Source organism: Equus przewalskii, chromosome 14, assembly GCF_037783145.1.
Source record: "Equus przewalskii isolate Varuska chromosome 14, EquPr2, whole genome shotgun sequence".
In the NCBI taxonomy this organism is placed as follows: domain Eukaryota; kingdom Metazoa; phylum Chordata; class Mammalia; order Perissodactyla; family Equidae; genus Equus; species Equus przewalskii.
This window is the reverse complement of record NC_091844.1, coordinates 28,368,348-28,385,900: the sequence shown is the minus strand read 5'-3', so window position 1 is coordinate 28,385,900 and position 17,553 is coordinate 28,368,348. Positions and strand designations below refer to the sequence as shown.

General features: G+C 46.1%; 2 protein-coding genes and 1 long non-coding RNA gene across 13 annotated transcripts in view; 2 read left to right on the top strand and 1 right to left on the bottom strand.

Annotated features, from left to right (window-relative positions):
• Window positions 1-17,553, top strand: part of MTHFD2 (methylenetetrahydrofolate dehydrogenase (NADP+ dependent) 2, methenyltetrahydrofolate cyclohydrolase) — a 91,054-nt gene that overhangs the window by 34,563 nt on the left and 38,938 nt on the right. For 2 of the 11 annotated variants that reach the window (XM_070572353.1, XM_070572350.1), the window contains 2 exons: window positions 8,075-8,191; window positions 10,588-10,714. The exons of 6 other annotated variants lie outside the window; for them this stretch is intronic. The gene's annotated coding sequence lies outside the window, so the exon portion shown is untranslated. Of the gene's footprint in view, window positions 1-8,074; window positions 8,192-9,233; window positions 9,409-10,587; window positions 10,715-17,553 lie in introns of those variants that run through there. 3 more of the 11 variants (XM_070572349.1, XM_070572352.1, XM_070572356.1) reach the window with 2 other exon arrangements.
• LOC103559858 (uncharacterized protein C2orf78-like) lies at window positions 2,203-9,144 on the bottom strand. The gene is made up of 3 exons (XM_070572344.1): window positions 8,965-9,144; window positions 5,111-5,872; window positions 2,203-4,241 (listed from the first exon to the last, which is right to left on the bottom strand). Exons 1-3 carry the CDS (start codon window positions 8,969-8,971, stop codon window positions 2,371-2,373), a joined length of 2,640 nt encoding a protein of 879 aa, XP_070428445.1. The 5' UTR covers window positions 8,972-9,144; the 3' UTR covers window positions 2,203-2,370.
• On the top strand, window positions 13,914-17,191 carry LOC139075518 (uncharacterized). Its single transcript, XR_011525961.1, has 2 exons — window positions 13,914-14,046; window positions 14,143-17,191. It is a non-coding gene; the product is annotated as an uncharacterized lncRNA (long non-coding RNA).

Below are 17,553 nucleotides of genomic sequence, written 5' to 3'. Positions count from 1 at the left end.
TTGTGGTATATTTCAGATGTGTGAAATGTCCAGAAAAGGCAAGTCCGTAAAGATAGAAAGCAGATGAGTGGTTGCCGGGTCTGGAGAGAGGAGGGAGTGAGGAGCAGCCTCTAATGGTTAAGAGGGTTTCTTTTAGGGGTGATGAAAATGTGATGGGTTTGATAATGCTGGTGGTTGCCTGAGCTTGTGAATGTACTAAATGCCACTGAATTTAGAGTTTCAAAAGGTGAGTTTTCTGGCATGTGAATTATATCTCAATAAAAATAATTTTAGAAATGTAAATTACCAATTTTCCCACGGTAATTATTTACTGTTCACATCACTCCCCTCCAACCACTGCATTCCCTTGTATGCCTCCTGTCCCCCACGCTTCCCCTGCTCAGCCCCTCCAGGTGCCCCACAAGACTTCCCAGGGAGTGACTCTGGACCCTTGGGCACACAAGTCCTGTGCGGGTGGAGCCGCGACCCAGTGCACAGGCACACCCACCACTCTCCCGCAGTGTGACGGACGCTTCCGGCAGGTTTTTCTCATGTGGTTTGGAGGACAGTGATGTTGAGAAAAGGTGGCGACAGGCCAGGTGGATTCAGGAGGACCTGGCAGGTCTCTCAAGTCAATACTTATGAACAGACGCTTTTCTGAGGCAAATATACGAGTGGGCAGCAGGCTCATGAAAAGGCATGAAACATGACTAATTTTTAGGAAAGGGCATTCAAAACCAAAATGAGCTACCACCTCCCGCCCGTCAGAAGGGCTATTATTAGAAAAACAAGAAATAGCAAGTGTTGGAAGGGTGTGGAGCAAAGGGAACCCTCATATAGTGCAGGTCAGAATGTAAATTGGTACAGCCACTATGGAACAGAGAATGCAGATTCCTGAAAAAATTGAAAATAAGACTACCATATGACCCAGCTATTCCACTTGTGGGTGTTTATCGAAAGGACGTGGAAACACTAATTGGCAAAGATAGATGCGCCCGTATGTTGGTTGCATCATTATTCACAATAGCCAAGACTTGGAAACAACCTCCTAAGGGCCCACTGAGAGATGAATGGATAAAGAAGATGTGGTATATATACAATGGAATCCTACTCAGTTATCAAAAGCATGAAATCTTGCCGTTTGCAGCAACATGAGTGAACCCTGAGGGTGTTACGCTAAGTGAAATGGGTCAGATGGAGAAAGACGTATACCTAATACTTCACTCATATGTGGAAGATAAACAAACACATAGATACCAGAGGGGAAAGCGGGGGAGGAGGAGGAAAGGGGTAAGGGGCAGATGTGTAGGATGATGTATGGCAATTGGACCTTGGGTGGGAAAACGACATAGTCTGTACAGAGGGGAAATAGAATGAAGTACATCTAAAAAAAAGTTTAGGCCCCGCTCCAGAAGTTTGATCTCATCCACCAGTAACGTCTGGATGCTGTGCTCTGAAAGCCAGCTTGGTCGCCAGCAGGCGTTAGCAAATACTGAGCACTGCTGGCATGCAGGTCTCAAGTTGAGGCCTTGCTCCTCCGCAGGCAGTGTGACTGCAGCCCACTGCGGAACGTCAGTAGTAAAGCGGCTCAGTGACCCTGGCCTTGCGTGTGGTTGCAAAGGTTAACTGAAGTAGTGGGCTCGTGGGCCTGGTGCACAGAAGTTGAGGAAATTTCTCTGCCTGCCCTGTCCTGCTGCAGCAGCTCCCATGGGGAGGCTCCTGTTATCAGCTGCCCCCAAGGAAACTCAGCCCTGGCCATTCATCCCGTAGATTCCCCTTTGATTTATACTGACCGTCCCCAGCCGTAGTCATCCATGGATGAAGTGACCCAAGCCTTTTGGAAGGTGTCCTGAATCTCTTGTTTTCCAAAACACCGATGTGGTGGTCGTGAGCCATAAGACCAGCCTCCCTGAGAGACTTTTTACATTTCTCCTGGTCAACCTAGACTCATCGGCTGCCGTCTTCAACTCTATTCCAATTTTACTCTTTTAACGCTCCCCTCAGGCCCTGCTTCTGACTTCTGTCATTCACGACTCCTGCTTCTTTTTCTAAACCCCTCAAATCTCTCCCCTTTGGGCCTCCCCAGCCCTGCACCCAATTATGGCCTCTTTCGTCAGTTCGTCTCCCTTTTCCCTCATTCTCCTGTCCAACTTCACTTTTTTTTTCTCCTGAAGAATTGGGTTCCCTCCCACCCCCATCACAGAAAAAACACAGTTAACAGCATTTCCAAACACAGAAGGCTTCTTTATTCCTCGTCTATTCATTCTAGTACTTTATTTACTGTCTTACTAAGTTTTTAAATATATCAAAACGAATAAGAGAAATCTATCTATCTATCTATCTCTGGAAAAACAACTGGTCCCCAAAGGGGCACCAAGAGCCCTAGCAGCCTTATATCGCGTAGCCGTAGTATCGAGAAATTTCCATTTCTTTTTCCCTCTCAGTGAAAAACTGCACTTTCCCCCGAGAGGTGTACTTGGCAGCCTTCTCACGCTCCTGTTGAGCCTGCCTCTTCATGGCCTCCCGCTCTGGCCTCTGTTCCTGTGTGATGGGCTCTGACATCACTGGCCCTGGAATGTCGGGTTTCCTCCATGGAATTGGTTGCCTGCTGAAATCCTCCAGTAGATACTGGGCGGGAGGCTTGGGCGGGGCCTGGAGCATGGGCACAGCAGTGGCAACGGGCTCCTGCTGGAGAGAAGTGCAAGACGCTGTTGTGTAAGGTGCAGGCCTTGAAGCAGGACACTGAGGGACGCTAGGTCGGGTGGGGTTGGTCCAACCTGGTCGAGCGGGGTTGGTGGAAATTGGCCGAGCTGGTCTGGCAGGACCTGTCAAAGATGCAGGAGCTGGGTGGGTGGAATTGACTGCAGTTGGTTGAGCTGAGTTGGTGGAAGCAGGCCGGGCAGGGTCTGCCACAGCAGGCCGATGTGAGGCCAGAGCCTGTGGCCTCCGAGGAACAGGTCGAGCTGGAGGCTTGTCCACGGACAGAAAAGGCAAAGGTACCAACCTGACCTTCCCAGGAGGTGGCAGCTCGTCCCGGGATGGAGGTGGACACTCCTTTTCAGCACTGCTCTCTGCTTTCTGGGCTTTGACTTGAGTTTCCTCAGGACACTGACCCTCCAGTGGTTTATCCAGCCACGGTTTGATAGCTGGGCAGGGCTGGGGGTGTTTGGGGTTGCTGGAGGTTCCCAGGGCCCGGGAGGAAGAGGGCCCGGTGTTCTTCTCACTCTTCCTCCCCAGAGCATGAAACACCTGCACCGACTCCAACATGTGCTGGCCGAGGCTGGTTCGAGGCCGCCTAAAGGTTTCTTGGCTCAGCTCGGGCTGATTCTTCCTCCGCTTCATCTTGGGCATCATTGGCTTCTCTTCCACCCTGACTTCAGTCCCTGACTGCCGACTCTCTCCGGCTTTCTTGGGGTTGTTTCCTCTGGTCCTCTTGGTCCTTTCCTGCCCATGGCTCTTAGTTGTACTGATCCTGCTGGGTGCAGCTTTCTGAGGTTTGCTGTTGGAGTGCTCGGCCTCGTTCTCAGGAGCCCTGTCTCCCCCTGACAGGCACTCCGGGTCCTTTGGCTGGATTTTGGCCTTGGGAGCACCATCGAGAGGCTCAGAGGCCTGATGTTTGTTCTTCCTGGTGTACTCGGAGGCAGCCTTTCTGCCACTTATCTTTTGCTGCAGCTGGATGGACTCGATGGCTCCTGTGTCTTTGGCTTGGATCAGCTCGGGGCCTTGGGGTTGATCAAGGTCTTTCAAGGGGTCGAATAGTTGGGGAAGGTGACCATCCTCCATCAGTGTAGCGATGTCTGCAAAGCCACCGCTAGCCTCGGTCCCGTTGTCCAGTGTCCCTTGGCCCTCAAGACTCAGGCTACTCTTTCCCACATCAGCGTTTTCGGAAGCAGGGTGGTCCTCTGGTCCGAGGGGATCGATGCAGGCCAGGAGCTGGAGAATATCAGGAATTTCTAAAGGCTGTAGTAGAGGCTCTTGGTTTTGTATTGGGATCTGGTCGGGATCCAGGGGCTTTGCAAGTTTGGTGTTAAACTCATCCCAGTTCTTTGGATTTGGAGACAGTGCCAGGAGGTCACTGTTAGACGTCTTGTCTGGAGCTGTCAGTGACATGTCCCCAAGCTCAGCTGGTGGGTCACTCTGCAGCATCTGGGTATTTCTGCTACTGCAGGATTTGGGGAATTCTGGAGCTTGCTGTAGGTAAATTTTCTGGCTTGGCGGTTGCAGCCCCAGGGAAGTCTCCATCCCCAGGGACGTTTCCACCACTACAAAGGAAGCAAGGATGAAGTGAGTCCTCGGTGGGTGAGATGTTCCCCCCTAGATACCAGTGCGGCAACCACGTCCCTTCCCCCGATGGGCAAGGCGTTTCTCCTGGCTCTTAAGGATCATGGACAGTGCCCTGTGCTAGGAGGTAAGAGGCGAGTGTTCTGGTTCTTACTGGTGATCATTGGATGTCATTGTCCCTTGGCTTTCTTTCTATTTCATAGGGTTGTCATAGGAGCAATAAAAAGTAAAAGAGAGTTTTATACTATGAGACATTTCACAAGTCCTAACATTCTCCTATAGAGTCTTTTTGATGCTGTCCATTTTCCCGGGAGAATGAGAACACGTCACACTGTGGACGAGGAGAGGGAGCGGAGCTCTTTCCGATGGAATATATGAGCAAGGACAGATTCCTAGCCTGCTGAATTTTGACAGCGTCTCGGGACAGAAGGGCTTATTCCTGGTATGAGTGAACAAAGTGAGGGAAAGTTTGCGTGTCTCTATCATAGTGATAGTTCTGACAGGCCTTCCCAGGAGACTAACCCCGTAAATCGGCAGAGGGAGTCCATTTGTATGTGGTGGAGTAGGGCACTTAGCAGCTGGGGTAGTGAGAGATATGGGGTCCCTTGGTGTGCTCTTGGGGTTCTCAGCCATGTAGCATAGATGAGCATTACAGTGTCCCCCCTGCCCCCCTGTATGAGGTGTTCTTATGTCGAGTCTGAAATGGGGAGCACTGAGCGAGGGTAGTGTTCACTCATGTCTCAGGACTTCAGTTCTACCTGTCTGTGGCCTCACCGCTTCCCGGCTGCAGATTTGACCCTGATTTTGGATGCAGACCTCCTTTCTCTGCCTTCTTGCTGTTTGTACTCACCTTGAAATCTGGTTTGTGGGATGGCTGGAGCAGACGCAGCGTAGTAGACCCCAGAGGTGGAGGCTGGTGGAAGGCCATGTGTGGGCTGAATCTCCTTTAGTACCAACACCATTTCTGGTTGAGGAGCAGAGGCCCCGGCTCCTGTGTAGGACACAGAGCCGTAGGACTGCAGGCAGGGGCCAAGTTCTCCAGACAGCAGAGGCCCCAGTGTGCCGTGACCACAGTAGTACACCTGGCTTCCTTCCTGGTAGGGAAGTGACAGGCTGTGTCCCTGATTTGGAACCCGAGATGGTGTTCCCTGAACAAGGCTGGTGGAAAGAGATGGATACAGTGGGACCGGGTTATTGGCACCTGAAGTTCTGTCATACTGTGCTGCCATATACATGGAAGAAACCGCTGTGTCGTGGCCAGTGACAGTCAGAGTGCAGTCTCCGAGTGAAGAGGACTCCTGTGCAGTGCTTCCTGGGACACCCCACTCAAAGAGACCCGGATAGGAAGCAGCTGAGGTGGAGCTCTGGCTCTGGCCAGTCACTCCAGACAGCGTGGTTGTGCTAGAATGTTGGTAAAGGTAGGCGCTGCCCATGAGTGGCTGGGAAGAGGTGCCCGAGGCTGATGGCAGTAGCCATCCTGAACTGACGGCTGGAGCAGAGACTCTGGAGAAATTGCAGACACTTCCTGCTAGGGAAGCTGCATCGCTCACCACAGGAAGAGAGAGCTGCAGGGAGTTTGGAGTTCCAAGTAAGGATGGATTCTGGAAATTTTCTGTAGGGAACAAGAGGGTGAAGAAAAACTCAGTGAGACTGATCAACTCTGACAATGTCTGAGGAGCAGCATCATCTCAAGGTTGCTGCATGAGGAAGCCTCTCATCCCAGTGCTCACTGAGACAGCAAACACCCACGCCTTTATGGTGGTTGTAAGGGCGGGAGGAGTTTGTTCCTTTCTGTGTAACTGCCTGTGCTCCCAGCTGCGGCAGAGATGTGCAGAAGCCCCACGTGGTGTGGGTCACACCTTGTTGTCTAGGCTGGAAGCCCCCTTCTCCCTGCCCATCCTTCCCTTGAGCCTCCCCTAGTCCTGACTCGTCTACTCTTTGCTAGCATTGAAGCACTTGAAACTAGAACGTCCTCAGAGATGCTCTGTTCTGACGTTCTCCTGGTACGAGTGAGGAAACTGAGGCTCAGAGAGGTCAGCTGGAGTGGTCCGATTCTCCCATTATGGCAGCATCATCACCAGGTCACAGAGCCTAAGTCTCCTGACTTCTTGCCAGGACTCTGCTCTGACTGTTCCACTACCAGAACCCGGGAGAAGGAGACCTCCTAATAAGGTGTTTTCTTGGTCCCTTAGAAAACAGTGCAGCTGTTACCACTGTCTCTTCAGGGTCTGTTTGCTCGTGCTGTTCACGTGCTGTTCCCTAGAGTTCACCCAGTAGTCAGTCCGGGTGGTAGGTGTAAAGGGTCACTCTTACCCTCTTCAAGCCTGGTTTCTGATCCTACCTCCACAGGATTGCCTGAGGGTGTGCATCCCAAGAAGTGCTTTTTGAAAGAAAACAGTAATTTAATCTCCCTGAGCTTCAGGTTACTCATCTGTAGTTACAATAACAAGAGCAACAACAATAATAGTAATTCATACATGAATTCATATAGGACATATCTGTTATCTGGAGGAAGATATGATAAGTTCTGTGAAAAATCATGGAAAACATTTATCAAGGAAGTAAAAAGAACCATATAGATATTCATAAAAACTGCGGTATGCAGCAAGCAACAAAGCAGAATCAGTTTACTGATAAATGTAGTTCTGTATCATATACGCTTTGTCATGAAAGTGAATATTGCCGGCTCCATTGTAGTGAATACTATTTACCAAAACCAGCCCGAGAAGAAGGTGATTTTGAATGAATTCCTAGCCAGTACGTGCAGACAGAGTAGATCAGTAAAAGTGGCCTAAAAGGCATCAAAATGCTATCAATGTGAATGTATAGCTGGCCACAATATAAGCAGACAGATATTTCAGTGAAAACTGGTACAAAGCAGAGAGCAACATCCTAAGTGTAAAGGAATTCCGTTGTTGTGCTCGTTCTTATTTCTCTGACCATGAGCCGCAAGGAACAGCTAGTAAGCCTAGAAATCCATACTTCAATTAGTATAACCACATAGATGCAGAAGAGAGTACTTAAAAGGTATCAGGAAGGTTTTTCTATTTATCCTAAAACCTCAATTATTATCACCTTCAAGATCCAGGAAGGGGTCATCCCCAAAGACTAAAACCACCGTCATCGCTAGAATCCAACTTTTAAAAATTTAATGTAGGAAAACCGGAAGGATGCCACAAAATTGTCTGAGATAAATGTGGAGTCAGAGATGGGGCACTTGAGTTTTGCTTTTTCTTCTCGGGCAGCTTAGATCTAGAAAGAGATGGTGGCCGTTTCTCAGTGCGCGCTCTATGTCAGGAAGAAAATGTTTATAAAGATGAAAAGCAGCCTTGACTTGGAACCTACGTATCACACACAGGAATTAATCCTTCTGATTCAAGTTAGAGGATATTATTTGTTAGAAACTTATGTTTTATTTTTAATGGGCAAAACCTCTACATAGTTAAAAAATGAGAATGAAGGGGCTGGCCCCGTGGCCGAGTGGTTAAGTTCGCGCGCTCCGCTGCAGGCGGGCCAGTGTTTCGTTGGTTGGAATCCTGGGCGCGGACATCACACTGCTCATGAAACCACGCTCAGGCAGCATCCCACATGCCACAACTAGAAGGACCCACAATGAAGAATATACAACTATGTACTGGGGGGCTTTGGGGAGAAAAAGGAAAAAAATAAAATCTTAAAAAAAAAAATGAGAATGAAATAAAACACTAGAAATTCTGTTGCCTCCAGCCGTCTGGATAAGCACTTTATCAATTTCTGGATTATAGGAAGTGTCATTTCTAAAAGATCTCTGAAATGTTTATATTCAAACTCTCAGGTGCCGTCCGCGTTCAGAGAGGCAAGAGAAAAAAGCAAACAAGCGAGTCTGAGTCTGAGAAGCCGCTTTGCCTGGCGATGCCCTGTTCTGCCTCACTGGCCTTCCTCGGCTATGAATGTGAGCGTTTGCTGAAGTCAACTGTGCTTCGCCCTGCTCTGAGCACATTTCACTCTGTGCTCTTCCTGCTGCAATTGAAAATCTTTGGTTCCTTCAGCATGTCATGCCAAACCACGTCTTTTTCCTGGAGAGCTCCTCCTCGCTCTCCTCCTCATTCTTCTATTTTCTCAGCCCTCTAGGTTCCTGTTGGCCTGTGCTGATGAAAACAATCCTCAACTTCCTGACCTTTGAAGACTAGTCCCCCTATAGCCCAGTACTCTCCATTGTCTCTTCCTACTTTTTTTTTTTTTCACCTCATTTAGGTAGATAACTCCAAACATGGGCATATTGCCTTGTGAACAGCACTAAATTTAAAATACTACAGTTGAAATTTCAGTGGAGGGAGACCATTACAGATGAAACCTTTGGGGATATACTGCTAACTTCCTGCATCACCTAGATTTCTCTCTGTTTCTGTGGAAACACCCTCAAGAAGTCTCTGATTTCATTTCTACCTGGGTGCCCTTTAAGATTCAATATTAGAAAAGAAAAGGAGCAGAAGGAACCACAGTTGTAATATCCTGATGTGAGAGATGAGAGAGAACAGAGTTTGTGAGAGAGTCAACGACTTGTCCAAAGTCCTACAGCTCATAAATGTCAAAGTCAAAACTTAAATTAGGTCCCCAGGTTTACTTCAATACTTTCCTCCCATTATTCTCTGCTACAGTAGAATCTACTACCAAATTTAGGGGCAAAAATACATAACGGAACACTTAAAAAGTTAGTTTCCTTGCCTGACATGGCGAGAAAAGAAGAGGAAGCATCAACCGCAGATCCAAGAGATGAGGAGACGATACCAGAGGAAGTCTGAGTGGCTGCCGTCAAAGAGCGGTGTGTCCAGTATGAAGGTCACTGGTCACACTGGTCGCTTGCGATGATCCAAATTTATTTACAGACAACTCCATGGAAACCCCAAGATTCTAGCAGGTGGCAGTAGGTCTAGGGGGAGAATGATGTCACAGAGCAGGCAGTTCAAAGGTACGAGACAGCCAATAGGGCGGCCAGATTCCCCACAAGAAGATGGGATTGGGTGGAGGGAGTCGGGGGAGAGCTACAGCAGCACCTGCATGGCTGAGCTCTGGGGAGGTGACATCCTAGGAGCCACATGTGCTAGTCTCTCTTCCCCAGGCTCTTATGTTAGGGAATCCTCTCAATGTTCCTTATAGATGTTCATTAATGTAAGTAACTCATAGTTCTTTGTATTCTATGAATTATACTTTATAACATATATGGTACATTAGTAATTACATGTACAGTTAGTTAATATCCTTAGAGAGGAAGGAAAAGGACATCTAGGTTGACCTATTACCGTTGTTCTGAAATCCTACCGGGTGATCTAACGGTGAACTTACTGCAGGTTTTAAGGAGCAAAGGAAAGGATTGGCAGCTCCTTCTCTAACTTGGTGAAAGCGTAGGGTGAGGTTTGTTGAGTGCCCCTTGTGGGGAATGATGTGGTTCAAGGCTCTTCTCTTTGAGTTTCTTCTCCTTGAATCCTACCTTCCTTGGACTGGGCTGGGCCGGGTTGGACTTGCATCTCTCTGCTGCTCCCCTTTTCTTTTGTCTGCATTATAGGCCTTGTTTCTGGGACCAGCCTCGCCCTTGCATCTCCCCCTCCTGGGTGTTACTTCCTTTCAATCCCAGCAGCAGAGGTCTTCTTTCCAGTGCCTGATGCTTCTGAAAATGGCGCCTGCCCATTAGAAGCAGATGCCAGAGAGCCAGGGACACAGCTGAGGGCAGAGCTCTTCTCTTCCAGCCTTGAGTTGCAATTCTTTTGCCCATAATTTGCTCCCTCTGGCTCCTTGGGCCACACAGGCCTCCTGCCATCCCGCGCTTTTATACATGAGAGGCATTCGGGGTCCTCCCCTTTCCTTCTCCTCTGAGTGTATCCAGTGTGGCAGTTGCTGTAGCCTCCTCCCTCTTGGAAACAGCCGCTGTAGAACATTGGGCCTCTAGGGTTCTCTGTCGGCCATGGTTGTGTGCAAGGCCGAGCAACATGCAGAGGAGAATAGTGAGAGAAAGAGGAGGACGTTCGTGGAGAATAGGGAAGAGGCAAGGTGAAAGGGACAGGAAAACAGCTGTCTGTGGATTTTTTGGCCTTGAGAAACAGGTGGACACATTTTGCCCTCATTTGTATTAAGAGAACAGAAAATTCAGTATATAGCTTTTCAGTTTGCTGGGTAGTCCTGCAACAGCCGCAGTTTCTGTCCACTAAAGAGAATAATCTTAAATCACTTTCTCTCACTTTGTTTTGTGTGATATTACATCATTTATGTTATTCATTGGTAATTGTGTAGAATATGGGTTGTTTTCAAATGCTCTGGGTCTTTCTCCGTGTTTCTCCTGGTTGTGTTTTTAAGGATCCAGCGTTGGAAGACAGATGACATGCTGTTCTCCTGCTGATTGTTCATTGGGAAGCGTCACGAACTAACTTGACCTGAAGGGTTCTGTGGAGAAACTTACGAGGGGTCTGTGAGAAGCATTGTGGTGAGTTGCACGGTGCCCTCACGCCTAAGGAGCAGATGTCTGCAGTGCACCCGGCTGGCCTGGGAGCCTCTGCTTTTGTGCCCCTGCTTAGTGCTCTTCTCTCTAACCACTCTGGTGACTGGGAGACAGTGGGCGAGGGCTGAGTTGCTGCTGATTTGTATGTGGAGTCAGCTGATTTGGGGAGGAAATCTGTGGATCTAGTCATTTTCCATGGTTGTAAGCATTTTGGATGCCTAAGTGGACCTATCTGGGGACTATTCTAGTGTGAGTGAGTAGGAGGTGTGTGATCCAAGATGCCAGGATTCCACGAGTAGATACCTGCTAGATGGGACCTCCAAAGACACACATTTCATTTATAGGAATATTTTTCCTGTTAAGAAATGTTAGTGTTATGAGTGATGGCGGGGGGTGCTTACCCGAGGAGAAATTGTGAAGGGTGTTGCAGTGTAGAGCTATAGCTTGAGCTCATGAAATCTTCGAAGGGTTTTGTCTCTCAGCTTCGTACCTCAGTTAGCCTACTTCCATGATATGAGGATGTAACGTGAGGCTAACAACATATTCACAAGTGAGACCAGTCTCTCTCTTCTCTATGTCATGTGGAAATGAGGGGAATCCGGAGCTAATGCAGGTTAGGGTGGGTAGCGTAAGATTGGGGGAGCTGTGGTAAGACAAATTCTCGTAGCAGTCGCATGTTTACACATGAAAATATTCACTTTCCACTTCCAGTCTGTTTAGGCAAACCCTCACTTGGGCCTTTTCTGGTTCCCAGCCTCTATAACCACTTTCTCTCTATAGTTCCAGCCATGTATTCTTAGCATGCAGCCTAAGCATCATGTTACCTGTAAAAGAATATTAAGTGTATCAGGAAGCACCCCACAAGATAGAATCCAATGCTTTGGAACTTAGCATCAAGCCCTAGGCTCACAGGAAAACTTTTTTTTATAGTTAGGGTACTGTCTTGTCCCACAGACCCACTTCATGCGTTTCGTACCCATGAGGATAACTGAGACTTGTCTTCGTGTAACACACCCTGTCCATCTACCCCTGAGGCTCCTCTTTACTCTCCCCATTGTCCCTTTTTGATTCAATTAAGGACTGGCATCCCTCAAACTCCTCCATGTTCCCTCGGGCCCTACCAGGTACTGGCAATTTTGTTAGTGTCAACTGCTTAGCTGTTTCGTGCTCCAAGTATTTCTTTCTCCTATATTTTCCATTCCAGCATCCTACATACCTGTTAAGGCCTTCTTTTCTTTAGGTTGGATTCACATCTCTGAAGGCCTACACTTTGCTCATTCCCGTACTTTCTGGAAACTCTGTCATGCTTAAGTCTAGATTTTCTTGTGTCAACTGAGATGTTCCCACCCCAGCTTGTGTCATTTAGCAAATTGGAAGTGCAAGACCCATATAGCCTTTCTAGATTCTGAGTGATTTATGTCACATTTTGTGTAGTCATGTCTGTAGATATCTGTGCCCTATGTACTTTTAGGCCAGTGCATGCCTATCGTGTATTATTTTTCATAGATTCCAAAGGAATATTTTATGATGTAGCACCAAACTTGAATGTGCCACGCTGTAAGTTTGCAAACTCTGCTGTGCTAACTTACGTTGTTCTTTTTTCAAATAGCAACTTACTAATATTGACCCATTTTTAGTTATGCAGAAGATTTCTGAATTGTAAATGCTGGGGGATTTGGACTTTGTTAGACTATGACTGTGTTAGAAATGTTAAAGAGTGTGGTCTTTTTACCTGTTCATTCATTCCTTTATTCCAGAACTCTCACCCTCCATTTACCTAGCTGTCAAATGGTTGTGAAGATTATTAACAGTGTTTCTAAGGTATTTTCAGAAATTAGAAAGTAAAAAGTAAAAATCATTTGCTGTTACAATTATTTACAGGTTAATCTGAAATTTAGTGTCCCTTCTGCCTTCAGTCATATGGTAGGACATGCTGTCCTTTGCTGTTCCACTTGTAGCTGAATTCAGAGTTTTTCTAACAGGGACAGCTCCCTGTGCCTGATATTGTGTGTAAATCTTAGCCTTGAGCTCCACTCTTACCGCTCTCAGTCATTTTTTGGAATTTTCTAAATATACATACCATCACCCTTTAGCATGATACCTGGCACAGGCTAGGAATCCAATAAAAGTTTCACTCTAAGTGGGAGTGTAGATGGTTAGAATGTTTTTGGAGGGTAATTAGAGAGTACTTTTCAAAATTTTTAGTTTGTATATCCTTCTTTCCAGCAGTTCTACTTCTAGAAATTTAACAGTAGCTGTATTCATGCACGAGGATGTTCACATTGCAGTCTGTCTGTATCAGAGGGCAAAAAAAAAATGAAAACAACTAAAAGTCCATCAATATTGGACTCATTATATAAATTATGGTAATTATAGTCAATGGAATACTATGCAAGCGTTAAAAAGAATACAATGGGTTCCAGCCCGGTGGCACAGCAAAGTTCACAAAATCTACCTCGGCAGCCCAGGGTTTGCCCGTTTGGATCCCAGGTGTGGACCTAGGCACTGCTTCTCAAGCTGTGCTGTGGCAGGTCCCACATATAAAATAGAGGAATATGGGCACGGATGTTAGCTCAGGGCCACTCTTCATCAACAAAGAGGAGGATTGGTAGCAAATGTTAGCTTAGGGCTAATCTTCCTCAAAAAAAAAAAAAAAGAATGGATGTATGAATAAATTGACTGGAAAGTTCAGTGTCCAAGACAGATTGTAGAATATGTAGAGTATGATGCTTTTGTATGAAATAGAGGATATGCATATAGGTACAAAGAAATATTTATATAAAATATACAATGAGTAAATGTAAGCACTTGGAAAATATCTGGAAGAATCACATAAGGACCTGTGGGAGTGGGACTTCAGTTTTCATTCCATGTCTTTCTTGTTTGAAATCTCAAGTCAGTGACAAACATGCCGTCGACAAGTGTGTACTGATGACTTCTTAGCATTCAGGACTGCACTGGCTTATGAGGGATACAGAAGGGCTGGCCATCTGTGTCTTAGGCCTTGTTTGTGGAGACGTTTGCTCTGTTTTGTTGCCTTGTATCTGTTTTGAAGATGGGAAAGAAGGAAAAAGGGGAGTACAGGTGGTTACTAGGTGGGGTTGAAGAAGGGGAGCAGCAAGATGCCAAGCAGAGCAGAGGGGACCCACTGTGTGGGCTGTGAATTCCGTTCTCAGGGAGCCTCATTCTACACAAGGAGACAGTCTAACGTCAAATGTGGCTCACAAAAAGTGTGTTAATAGGTGGAAAGACTATCTCGCAGTTGGACAATGGATGTCTGGGACTCGATCCTTGCTTTCAAAGTTCCCTTGAAAAAGGTAAGCAAAAGTTAATTTAGTTTGTTTCAGAAATCTGAATTCACCATGTGGAACTCTGGACCTCACCCTGTCTCACTCCATTTTCCCTTTTTATAGGTAAATATTTTGTAATATCCCTTCTACTCTCCTGAAGTGATATTCGTAGATGTTTAAAACCTGCTTCCATACTTAATTTCAATGAAAACAAATCAGTGTAATGCTCTAACTACAATATTAAGAACAAATAAAAGTAGTTTATAATAAAGTAATAGGTATTCACATTTCTATATGTCAGTGTTTGAGTATGACCTTTAAATATAAAGAAATGATTTCTCAGTTACTTGCATTGTCAATGCCAAAGCTGCCCATGCTCACTGATCTGGGTGGGTATGTTGCCTTAGTGGCAGGAGTTTCAGTGATTGTGAGCAGCGCTTAGCAGATTTCCAAAGAAAACAAAGTACAGTGTTCTCTTGGATGATAAGGTGACAGCTATCCTGGAAATTCGATGTACATGAAAACTGCAAAGAGAACCATTGTATTTATTTGTGAAATGGAGTTAAGTTCTAAGGTTTAGATATTTATGAACAGTTTTTTCACCTATATGGAAGTTAAATAGGACTTTGAATAGTCATCCAGGTGTGAGACCCATTTGTGGGACTGTTCTGAATTTGGTAAGATGTCTGGTATCCATGACCCTCACGCACTGAATGCCAATAAGATGCCTTCCATCCAATCATCACAACCTAAAAAAAATGCCCTGGATCAGCAAGATCAGAATTTCAGCTTGGAAACTCTGAAGAATTATATTTCTGCTTGAACTAAGAAAGGAATAGGTGGGGAAAGCACTTGACTGTCATAAAAAATATGAGAAGAGATTCCATGTCTCATTACCCTGCACAGTGTGGATTCGCGTCAGGAAGAGCCCACTTTGACTGTATTGGGAATTTATTTAATTTATCTCTCATAGGTCAGGGGTGGTTTTTCACCTACTCTGTCAATTCTTCTGCATCTCTGGGCTTAAACTTTAGTGATTTCTTAAAGATAAGCAAATGGTTCTAATTCACATCTGGCAACACCAAGTTAACATCCTAACTACTTCACAATCTTTGTTGAATGAGTGAACTGACGGCCCACCCCCACCCACATTGGCCGTACCTGTGAATTTCCTCTTATGTTCCTCCTCCTCTACGGGATTGTCCTCACTCCTCAGTCCCTGCTCCACCGTCTCTGCAAGGGGATCCTGAGGTTCCCCCGGGTCTCTGCTTAGCCTCTTTTCTGCAAGGACATCAGCAGGGAGAAGCAGGAAGACTCTTCAGTCTCCTTTCCTCTGCACAGCCAACGTCTTTCCTGTGTGACGTGGTTATAGGAAGCCTCTTCTAGTTCTGTGTGCACAAGGTGTTCTCTTCAGTGTTGGGACTGTTTAAGGCGCCATCAAGGGGATTGCGAAGCTGCAGGGCCACTCCCAGTGCAGTCCCTGTTCACGCAGTAGAGGTAGGGAGATGAATGACCCCTGCGTGGCAGTGGAATGGGACAAGGTGTCCTGGGTGTTTGACGGAAGTCACCCAGGGCAAAGCTACCTCAGTACCTGGCAGTTGAGTGTCAGGCACACTGGACTGTCAAGTAGCAAATGTTAAGTGTCACAGAAATGCCACAGCAGAAATGCCTAGGAATGGAAAGGAGGGGGAAATGACAACAGACAGGGTTAATCAAGGAAGGCTTCCTAAGCGGTTTGTGACTAAATGAGTTACCTCAGGTTGGCTGTTGTTCAGATAGCTGGAGATGGTAATGATCCTCCAGCTCCAAGTCTGGAAGAAACTGACAGGAGAGATTGTACGCCTTGTTGTAATTGATACAGTCTTCAAACCTTTCACAATGTTCTGTGGAAGACTCAGCATCATAGATCTGTCAGATCTCTCTAAGTTAATTTATAAATTTAACATCATCTCAAATCATCTGATTCCAAAGCTCATATAGAAAAAGAAACTTACATAGCCAGGAAAATTCTGAAAGAGAAGAATAACGGTGTAAGGAAGTGATGTAGCTGTACCAGAAATTAAGCCATGTTAAAAGTGTTGCTGGAGCACAGGGGATTTTTAGGGCAGTGAAGCTAATCTGTCTGATATAGGGGTAAATACATGTCATTATGCTGGGAGCCGTGGCTGCATCATTTGATCGGCTGTTTGACAGGGTCCAGCCGATTAACGCCGAGGGGTGCAGGGTCGCCCCTTGATGAAGAATAACTGGCCAGCCCCTCACATAGTTCTGAAACCTGTGCTGCTTCTAATTGCCCTTCATTCCTTTTCCTTTCTTAACCTCCAGTTTTCACTCCTTTGGGTGGCTGCTTGGGAGGCACTACCTCCCGGGAGAATTAAATATAGTAAGAGAATGTGACCACCTGCAGGTAACTTTCAAGATATTTTTCTGAGAGCTAATTTCGTTTGATGCAGTTAATTAATGGAGGAACACACAGTCCCTTTTGAGACAAGCAGAAAGCAATCCTGCCCAGATAAGATGTCGAATTAGGTTTGTAGCCTCCATCTGGTTAATGTTTCCTTCTTCCTCCAGTTCTTTGTCTAAATATATATGCATCGTCCTTTCAAGTTTGCTGGTTAATTGGATGATCAGGAAGTATCTATATATTATGCTTGACCTTCTGCTTTCTGTTAAAATGTTATGGAAGTTTTCTCCTAAAAGACAAAGGAATGCTTTCAGCCCCTAAGGGACGTGGGAATTTAAAGATGTTTAACTACCTGCTGAGAACACAAATAGCCCTGGGGATAAGATACCCTGGAGTTGCCATTAACCATCTACACTAATGGCGTAAATGATTGAGGGAGGCAGGGATGGCTACACCAGGATGTAAACAGACGGAATGCTGTCCTGTCCGGAGGCCTGGACCTTCTCTCTTTGATTTAACTTTACCATGAATTACAACAGATGTCTAGGTACCTATCTCTTTTAGCTTAGAGACAACAAACACTAGTTAACTGCGGAGAAGACTACCATTAACCTTATGCTCTATAGAATAGAATGCTAATAAATATTCTTGTGCTCATTTTTTACTTCCTTATCTCTCTGAGAATATTTGTAGAGCTATTTCTGTACTAATCCTGAAAAATATAAAAACGACACTTGTGCACAGTAAAGTTGGACTTGCTAACACCAACCCAAGTCTCAGGTCCCATTCATTTCCCTCATTGCGCCGACGCCGTCCATCCCTCAGGAACCTGGACTCAGCCGGGACGGGACTCCAGCATCATTATACATTGGCCAAAATCCATCGAATACACAACACAGAGTGACCCGTGATGTGAGCTATGGACTTTGATTGACAATGATGGGTTGATGTTGGTTCATTGATCCTAACACATGGGGCACACTGGTATGGAACGTTGATGGTGGGGAAGGCTGTGTGGGGTGAAGGAGAAAGGGTTAGAGTGGGAACTCTCTACTTTCTGCTCCGTTCTGCTTTGAAGCTAAAACTGCTCTAAAAATTAGTCTATTTGTTTTTTATTTTTTATTTTTGTG

Excerpts from the sequence above, each read along its gene's own strand:
- LOC103559858 (XM_070572344.1), bottom strand. Across the intron at positions 4,242-5,110 it reads CCCACAAACCAGATTTCAAG|TGGTGGAAACGTCCCTGGGG; the intron begins GTGAGTACAAAC and ends CTTCCTTTGTAG.